Source organism: Teleopsis dalmanni, chromosome X (genome assembly GCF_002237135.1).
Source record: "Teleopsis dalmanni isolate 2A chromosome X, ASM223713v2, whole genome shotgun sequence".
In the NCBI taxonomy this organism is placed as follows: domain Eukaryota; kingdom Metazoa; phylum Arthropoda; class Insecta; order Diptera; family Diopsidae; genus Teleopsis; species Teleopsis dalmanni.
The window spans coordinates 34,172,474-34,182,669 of NC_051848.1; the positions used below are offsets into that span (position 1 = coordinate 34,172,474).

The 10,196-nt window shown below is 31.2% G+C and overlaps 1 protein-coding gene across 1 annotated transcript; it reads right to left on the reverse strand.

Moving 5' to 3' along the window:
* Positions 1-346: 346 nt before the first annotated feature.
* LOC119690108 lies at positions 347-2,197 on the reverse strand. The gene is made up of 5 exons (XM_038105097.1): positions 1,405-2,197; positions 1,150-1,344; positions 895-1,089; positions 640-834; positions 347-579 (listed from the first exon to the last, which is right to left on the reverse strand). Exons 1-5 carry the CDS (start codon positions 1,814-1,816, stop codon positions 458-460), a joined length of 1,119 nt encoding a protein of 372 aa, XP_037961025.1. The 5' UTR covers positions 1,817-2,197; the 3' UTR covers positions 347-457.
* Positions 2,198-10,196: the final 7,999 nt, after the last annotated feature.

Here is a 10,196-nt window from a genome sequence, read left to right on the forward strand (position 1 = left end):
ATATCTAAAATACAAATACAAATAATATATTTGTATAATTGGTAAATAAATATAAATATAAATAATAAACATAGAATTTATTAGCAAATAAAACTTCGAATATTTCGATTTTTGTCCACTGTTGTACCAGGGATGGACACATACGCCCACTCCAAATATAAGATTATAAATTAATCCAGAAGCTACAAAAAGTCTGATAATATGGATAATACTTCTTGATATGAACTCGAAAATGGTTTACCGAGTTACGTTGTAGTCATATAACATACACGTAATTGTTAAAACTAGAAATGTTTTTAGACTTGATGAGGAAATTGGATTTAATATTCAAGTAAGTTTACCTCAAGAGAATTTATACAACAATTTATACAAATTTACTATAGTCTATGGACTTAACAATGCTTCTGGCATTCACGTATAATGGCCCGTAAGCTGAAAGCCACGCTTTCAGATAGGTTTAGATCTGTTGTAATGATGAGGAATGCACAATGGAATTGTGGTGACTTTGGTCAGACACAAACCCGTCATTATTTGTTACTTTTTGTGCTCCTCCATCGTCACCTAAAGAGCCATTAATATCTAAAATAAAATTTGAGCAGAAATTAGATATTTTGTATATGATATAGGAAATCATCTTACCAGAGCTTACAGTATTTGAAGTTTTGTTACCAAATACGTTTTCTTCTTTAATTGACCACATTTTGTCTATTCTTTCGAGTTTACTTCTGCGTAATTTTACAGCTGCTTTTAATTCTTCCGAAAAGCCTTTTGGCATAAACCTTGACATAAAAACCGGATAATCCCTATCTTCGTCACCTAAAGAGCCATTAATATCTAAAATAAAATTTGAGCAGAAATTAGATATTTTGTATATGATATAGGAAATCATCTTACCAGAGCTTACAGTATTTGAAGTTTTGTTACCAAATACGTTTTCTTCTTTAATTGACCACATTTTGTCTATTCTTTCGCGTTTACTTCTGCGTAATTTTACAGCTGCTTTTAATTCTTCCGAAAAGCCTTTTGGCATAAACCTTGACATAAAAACCGGATAATCCCTATCTTCGTCACCTAAAGAGCCATTAATATCTAAAATAAAATTTGAGCAGAAATTAGATATTTTGTATATGATATAGGAAATCATCTTACCAGAGCTTACAGTATTTGAAGTTTTGTTACCAAATACGTTTTCTTCTTTAATTGACCACATTTTGTCTATTCTTTCGAGTTTACTTCTGCGTAATTTTACAGCTGCTTTTAATTCTTCCGAAAAGCCTTTTGGCATAAACCTTGACATAAAAACCGGATAATCCCTATCTTCGTCACCTAAAGAGCCATTAATATCTAAAATAAAATTTGAGCAGAAATTAGATATTTTGTATATGATATAGGAAATCATCTTACCAGAGCTTACAGTATTTGAAGTTTTGTTACCAAATACGTTTTCTTCTTTAATTGACCACATTTTGTCTATTCTTTCGCGTTTACTTCTGCGTAATTTTACAGCTGCTTTTAATTCTTCCGAAAAGCCTTTTGGCATAAACCTTGACATAAAAACCGGATAATCCCTATCTTTTACAACCCCATTTGACCATTGTCCATAATGAGGTACCCCATCATAGGCAGATGTGGTCAATAAAGATGATCTGACTGCATGTTTGCTTGCATTACCCGTTGTTTCAGTAGAGCATTTCAGTGAGCTTATTCGGTATTTTTTACTGCTGTTTGATGTTTTGACCGCGAAACTTACCTTTGACGATTCTTCGGCAATTGCACTCTCTATTTGATAACGTAATTTATTTACTAAACCTGGCATTATATTTACGTCATGAGGATAAGTGACTTTCGCTTTGTTTACACTTTTGTCCAATTCTTTTATTGGCCTGACAAATTTTTTTGGTTCATTTGACTGAGCAACCAAAATAATGGAATTCTTGATAGCGTCTAAAGCCAAAGTTTTTGATGTTTGATCTAAAATGAAAAGAAGTGGTTTCTCTTTAAATAAATGTGATGTATTGTATCAATTTTGCAACCCCATTTGTTGTTGCTGAATATTATCAGATTGTGTATCTGCGACCCGCAGAATGTCTAATACGTGATTCTGTTGTACCTGGACTTGAAAATTTTAAATTGTTTGAAGACTTTTCTGTAGTGTTATTTCTCTGTATGTTGGCCATGTTGTACGGATTAAAATGAAAGAAAATCTAATCTCATTGCGAAACGAAAACCATTTTTAATTTTAAATTAAGAATTCAATTGAATTGTAATATTACAAATTTTTTTTTGGTATAATGTGGTTGCCTTGTTTATTATCATAGAAACATGATTTTTATGATATATAAATGTAGAAGTTAATATCTGTTGTACCGATGTGAAAATGACTTATATAAAACACTTCAAGAGTTCTTTTACAGAATTTTTGGTGGGGAAATGAAGGGTGAAGCCGCAGTTTTAGTTTTCATTTCGTCACATACATCAATAACAGAAATATTTATCAATAACAAAACTATTTAAGAACGAACTACAACTACATCGTTTTCTTCATAGCCCAAAAGGACTAATTGTGACGAACGCATGACACTCTATATAACATAGCCCTTAATGTAGTAAGAATAAGGTGGTTCTTCCACTAAATTTGAGAAATATATATTTTTGTGTGGATATACTTACATATATATATATCCTTCTGATCCATACAGTACATACGAGTATCATGTCAAACTTGCCCACATATAATTCTACAATATTGCCAATTAAGTAATGGGAAAATTTCACAGAATTTCATTAATATTGAAAACTAAATCAAACAGACATCTTTGGACCTGTAGATGTTTCCTTAGTACTTAAGAGAACGGTCGGTTTGAAATGAGTTGCTTTCTGTGAAAAATGCAAACTGCGGACTAGTAGCCTTGTAGGCTTACGGAAAGTATAGTTTAAGTTCAACATAAGTATCTGTTGAATAGAGGTTTTACTGTATATATGCAATACATAAAATAATTATATACTTATTAAATATAATTTATTTATTAAGCAATTTAAAGTTTTTCACTGCATTTAAAGATTTTAAAAGCATATTTTGTTACTATGGGTTCATGTGTATTTTGCGAGTCTGGTATAGGTAAAGATTTTGGTGTTTATTATAATATTAATTTAATTTATAATTTAATAGGGACGACTTGAACTTCAATGACTGGGAAGCAATACAATAATATGTGCAAACTGTTAAAGCTCATATAGTTTTTTTTTATAAAATACATTCCATGGCTACGTATTCCCAATCGAAATATGGAAAGCCTCAGCGTCACTTCTGCTGAGGACACAATTTAAAAGAATAAAATCAAAGCATACGCTTGGACTCCCAATTTAACTTCTCTAATGCCAACACGAGAATATTAAGTACTTTTGACAAATGCAGCAGCTGGTGAGCACATATTCCACTAAGAATTTTAATGTCAAATAATGCTGCATACTTTTAGGTAAAACTTTAAATATTGTAATTTTAATTTTAATATAATACTGCATGCTTTTGGGTAAAATTTTAAATGTTTAAACTTTATTTTAAAAAAGACAACAAATACAAGGTTGTTTGATGTAACATATATGGGACGACCGACCCTGCTACTTTTAACAGTAATGGAAGAGGGCAAAATCACAATTTTACCAAATTGACTAAGTCACTTTCCGACTGCAGTCACTTTCTGTTTACAATGAAAATTTAATAAAAAAAAAAATCTAAGCATTTTGACTTTTTATGCTTGATAAAGATTTATCTTCAAATATTGCAAACTGTGAAACAACAGGAATAACAGTATTTTTGTAGCTTAAATGCTGTGTTTGCTTACCCGTACTCTCTAAGCAACCCAAAACATATTGTTGTCACCGTTCGCTGTTATTGCAACAGCTATTTTTTATATCCGTTTCCTGTATTGATTGTAAAAGTGTTGTGGCACATGTTCTGCAACAGATAAGAAGTTAAATTTATGCGAAACGATGTTTCCTATACCCAAAATAATAACAGCAATAATTTTACAATGGCTTTAAAACGCAACAATAACACTGCGACCGACAACAAACACAACAACGCAACAAATAATGGTTTCAACCAGAAAAGAACAACAACCATTACACAAACAGAGAGCTTAAATACAAGGTTAGCTCTGTGCATGGAATTACATTTGGAGTTGGCATGCTGAGTGCAATGGAATACTTTGCAATGCATTCAAATCATCGTGATTAATCATGAAATGAAGAACTTTCTATGGATATACATAAGCCATAATTGATGTACACTCAAAGTTGTTTATGGATGGCAAAAAAAATTGACACAACTATTGATGTATTAACAAGGAGAACACTAACTTCTTCTTTGAAATGGAAAGGTGAGCAAATAACTAGTTAAACTGCAGGAAACGAGCTGAAATACTATTGCATATGCATATGATTTCACTTTAATGGCTACCGCCGGAATATATCACAGAATACATAATCTAATCCAAAGAAACTAATCTTAAAAGAAACCACAGCTTTTTTTTTATATTATTTTAATTTTTTACTCTTCATTTAAAATAGTTTCTTTCTGAATTAAAACACTCTGAGGGTAGTTGATTGCAGTGGCAGGTCATGTGTCTTCCATGTGTCTCAATTAACGATTTTTCGCCGTTTTGCTACCACATTCCTCGCAAGAACCCTTAGTATAAAAGAGTACAGACTAAATCCATCCCGTCGAATTCAGATAATTTAATAGGTTTTTCGTCTTCACCGTTGAACAGTCTGATAGACTGTCAAGAAAGTATATATATGTCTTCTGCACGCCAAAATCGGGCATTTACATAGAAAATGTATTATGGTTTCATTTTCCTTCGAGTTTCCACAATTTTTGCAGTGAGGGTTATAAGGAATACACAGTTTCTCTGCATAGGTTCCTATACACCAATGACCAGAGAAAACTATAGTAAGCCTTGCAGTGTTCACGCGGTTTCTTTTGATGAGTTCCGAGAACCTAACACTGCACATGACTTGACTGAGTTCCCTTTGTTATTGGCAAGTTAAAGAAAGTAGTGAAAAGTACTTCTTTTAATAGTCTCTAGGGTAATAATCATCGGTACCGCCAAGAACACATTTAGGGCAACACTAGAGTGAGCTTAACTGTCAGCTTTCTCATTCCCTTCGATGTTCCAATGTCCAGGAACCAAAATGAGGGTGATGTCAGCCAACCGTTATGTTTCTAACGACATTTAGAGTAGCCCGAGCAGACCTGAGCGGAAACAACACAGAATGCAGATAATTAAAGCTATCTATTGAGACAATATTGAATTTTTTTTAATACATCTAATATATTGAATATATTTTCAATGATATGCTTCTCTAAACGAGATATCGACACAATTAAAATTTTTTTTCTTCGTCTTTACGTTCCCGATCATCTATCACAGATGGATGACCTAATGAGAAGAAATACTTTTGGCTCTCTCTTTGGTACTAGGGACTTACATTGTGACCGAAAAGTTTCCGGAAATTTTAAATAAAACGCAAAATTCTTAATCTTCATCAATATTTATTTTATCTCCTTCAAAATATGCTCCATTAGAAGCGATACACAAATGCCAACGTTTCTTCCAATCATCAAAACATTTTTTATAGGCGCTTTCCGGTATGGCTTTGAGTTCCCTCTGCGAATTCTGTTTTACGTCTTCTATGGATTCAAAACGCGTTCCTCTGAGTGGTAATTTGAGGTTGGGAAACAGGAAAAAGTCACACGGTGCAAGATCAGGTGAATACGGTGGCTGTTCGATGGTATTTATTGAATGTTTGGCCTTAAAATCGTTGATAATGTTGAACAAATTGAGGTGAATCGGAACAAGCCGGGCGTTGACACGTCGCATACACAAATTGTCCACCAAAATCAAACGAGCCATCTCACGACCGATGCCTAGCTCTCGTGCTATCTCTCTAACACTCACATGAGGATTTTTGAACACGATTTCCTTTGCCTTTTCAATGTTTTCGTCGGTGGTAGAGGTCGAAGGTCGTCCAGAACGCGGCATGTCTTCGACGGTCGTACGACAGTCCTGAAAGGCTTTGTACCACTCATAAACTTGAGTTTTCGATAAAACTGATTCCCCATAAGCCTTTTGTAGCATTCGCAACGATTCTGCACACGAAATTTCGTTCGAAAAACAAAATTTGATGCAAACTCTTTGTTCAATATTTTTTTCCATTGTTTTTTTCGCAACGCACTACTGAGGTGAACTGGTTTCAACAGCTGCCGTAAACGAACTGTCCGACAGATCGCCTATTTTTGGCAAGTAATTAAGGACAGTGTTGCAAACTACATAAACTTAAAATATCGAAAAATATACAGCGCGCGAATTTTAAATGAGAATTTCCGAAAACTTTTCGGTCACAATGTACATTTTTTCTTATTCAATTGAAAATCATCTTAAATTTGAAATGGTTTTAAATGTTCAAATTCTATGGAGTCACTGCAATAAGTTTATAAATCCTCAAGTACATGTTATGAAATTTTTCCGTGCAGATGCTTTTATGTCGTATATGCCTATTGTATCCTAACGATATTAAACATGTAATAAAAAATATTGTGAAGGGAAGTTCATCTCCTATTATTGTAGGCATTGCCTTTTAATGTTCATAAAAGGTCAGCGATGGACAAATAAAAACGAATTTTGTTTATTTTATATACAAAAAATTATCGCAAAAACACTAGAGTCGCAGCTGAAAATTTGCCGATTTTTTACTGAATTAATTTTTTCATCCTTTAAAAAAATCACACGCCTCGACTCTGCTTTATTTTTGTTACATCATTGTTTTGGGATGAGAATTTGTGTTTCTTCACTCTTTGTATTACAAATGCTCGCTTTTAATTTTTGCTTTCAAAAAATCTTTTTATCTACGCCGAGACTTTATTTATTTTGACATTGTTTTGTCTAGACTGATAACTCTTCTCTTGCATTTTGAAACATTTTTCACAACCTTTCTGCTCAGTTCAACTCTTCTTGGAAAACTGCACCCGAAATCTGTTGATGCGACATGTTGATTAAATGTTTGTTTCCTCAAATGTATTTGGCTGCCTAGACGCAGCAATTAAACGTGATATTGCATAAACTCCTGTTAATTAACAGCAATCGTCCCTTATACGATTACTTGCCACCCACACTCTCTCTGAATTTTTGAAGTGCTGTTGAACCATTGTAGCTAGTGTTGCGATTAAGTGTTGCAGCCCCATTGTCTACTTCAAGCATGATATAATCATTCTTATGCTTCTATAATATTTTGATATCCATTTTTTTAACGATTTACATCACTAACCGACCAGGTTTTTACTTAAAGCCAAAGTAATTCATTTTAAAAGCAGTTTGTTTTGCTATATCCATAAATGATAATAAAAACAATATCTACCGAGCGGTCTTCAAAATAGGGTTCAATATAGATTTACTCACTTTCGGTTTACTTAGCCCATTGCAGAATTTTATACACTGAATGAAAACCAGTAGATGAAGTAATATGTGCCATAAACATATTTCTATAAACATGTAGGGGATTAGGGGACATGAAGAAATTTTCAAAAAATATTACTAAAACATCGAATTTCGACCGGATTTTATGCTCCTATGGGCTCAGTGGGCAATTGGAATGTAGAACTCTGTATCGACAAACGAAACTTACGCTTTATAGGTCGCTCAGCCTCCCTGTGCTTCTGTATGGCGCAAAAGTATGGACGTTATCACAGTATGATGAAACAGTGCTGTGTTCGAGAGAAAAGTTCTTCGTAAGATCTTTGGCCTTCTACGAGTTGGCGACAACTACCACATACGAATGAACCACGAACTGTAAAAACTTTATCACAACATTGATATAATTCAGCGAATTAACAACCAGCGGGTTCATTGGCTTGGTCGTGAGAACGGATGAAGATGTTCCAGCGAAAAAGGTGTTTGAAGCAGTAAATTAATATAAGATGAAATAATATAATATGAGATCAAAGAATACAATATAAAATTAAATATTATGAAATATAATAATATAATATAATATAAAATAAAACAGTATAAAACAAAACAAAATAATGTAGTTTTAAAAAAAACCTAAAATAATATAATATAAAATATTATATATAACAAAATAATATAGTATAAAATAATAAAATAATAGAAAAATCACTTCAAATTATTTTCACTTGTTTAGTATTTCAGTATAAAAAAAAATAATTTACATTAAAATTCAAAAACATTTGAAAGTATTTATTTTTTTCGAAACTTCATTAAAAGTTTTATTTCTCTTCTGTATAGAATTTTGGATTAACGATAAGTTTCCAAAATTACTTTTACAATTCTGTATTCTTCTAAAGACGGTTTATATATTTTTTGGAGGAACTAAAATCTAAATAGATATATGCGAGTATATTCGATACAATATATTTATGAAGGACGTTATTTAGTCAACTCTCAGAAATTTTCTTGAAAAAAATGGAAAATGTAAAAGCCAAACCAAATCGTCACATTGAATTCGCTCGTAAGTTTCGCAATCGGGATCGTTTTCATACAACGAAAGCAACTTTTGTGTGGGAACATACAAATATACCCAACAGCGGGGATGATCTGTTTGATATAAGTGCTATAATTCCAAAACGCATACGAATTAAGCTTCAAAATGCATGGAATTATCTGCTAAACACTGTTTCCACTTAATGTCATGCAAGCAACCGTGATAGATCTGATTTACCATAGACCTACCACGCCTACCATGATCGCCTTACAAAGATGTTTTGGACTAACCATTAATACCAGTAACATATGCAACTAATCTACTTTACCTAATTAGGCTAAGACTTTGATAAAAATGACATCCCCATTCATCTTCTGGTAGTATAACAATTTTACAAAGAATTTCAAGGATTTCGTTACTCTTAGCAAGTTTTAATAACTAAAATCTCAGTTAAAATTTTGAAATAAACAAAAAAAAAAATAAATAAAAAATAATAAAAAAACAAAAACCAACGCGTTTCATTTACAATATCTTTTAAGTGTTTTATTCCTTAAAACGTTGATCTAAAAACATATCTTATTCTTTTTTTGAGCTTTCTGCTGTGATAAATGATACATCAATATTGTGACATACGACAAACCTTAAAAATGCGATTAAAATAACAGCGAGTAAAATTTCCGGCTAACACCAGAGATATAGACTAACTTTAAAGATTTAGTGGTTTATTCTAACTGTTGCTGTACATTACTTTCATTTTTATTACATATATTTCTATTGACAGCCAAAGTTTTTTGTTAATATTAGAATGAACGACTGAAGGCTTATAGGTACATTATATGAAATAAAGTGCATTCAATAGAATGAGATTGAATACGTTCTATTAGGCGTATATTGACATCTGATAACATGAGGACTGTTCGCAGTAAAATACGAATAAAATACAACTGAGATCGCAAGCCACCTAAAATATCATTTTACGCTCTTCACACAAAATTTCATAGCTTTCTCTTAAGTCAGTCTGGTGTCCCGATAACTAGCCTACTATATCTTAAATAACATTCTTTTCTTGACAAAACATCAAAAAAATGTATGAATTGATCATTTGCATCTAACCAGAAATTATTGGCAACCCAGAATAAAATATTTCACAGTTAATAATTTTTCTGCAGTTTATTTGAGAATTATGTATTGTCTCTCGATATTTATTTTCAATTCAAATATTCATAGTTCGAGTTATATTATACATGTTTAGATGTACATACTTATTATTAACAATTCTTATATAATATAAGATATTATATAAGAATATATAAAAAAAAAATAATGCAATATAGTAAATTATAATTCAAAAATAATATATCAAAATTATATAAAAAATTATTTAAGATTATATAAAAAGTTACATAGCAGGGTTATATAAATATTTATATAATATTGTATAAAAATTATACAATAATATTATATAATAATGTTATATAATAATATTATATAATAATATTTTATAATAATATTATATCAAATATTATAAAAAAATTATATCAAATATTATATAAAAAATTATATCAAATATTATATAAAAAATTATATCAAATATTATATAAAAAATTATATCAAACATTATAACTTTCTTATATATAGAAGAAATAATCAAGTAATAATAAAGAAAAAAAAAATTAAAAATTGTTTAAGTATAT

Excerpts from the sequence above, each read along its gene's own strand:
- LOC119690108 (XM_038105097.1), bottom strand. The coding sequence starts at position 1,816 with ATGCCAGGTTTAGTAAATAAATTACGTTATCAAATAGAGAGTGCAATT. Across the intron at positions 835-894 it reads TTCAAATACTGTAAGCTCTG|ATATTAATGGCTCTTTAGGT; the intron begins GTAAGATGATTT and ends ATTTTATTTTAG. Across the intron at positions 580-639 it reads TTCAAATACTGTAAGCTCTG|ATATTAATGGCTCTTTAGGT; the intron begins GTAAGATGATTT and ends ATTTTATTTTAG.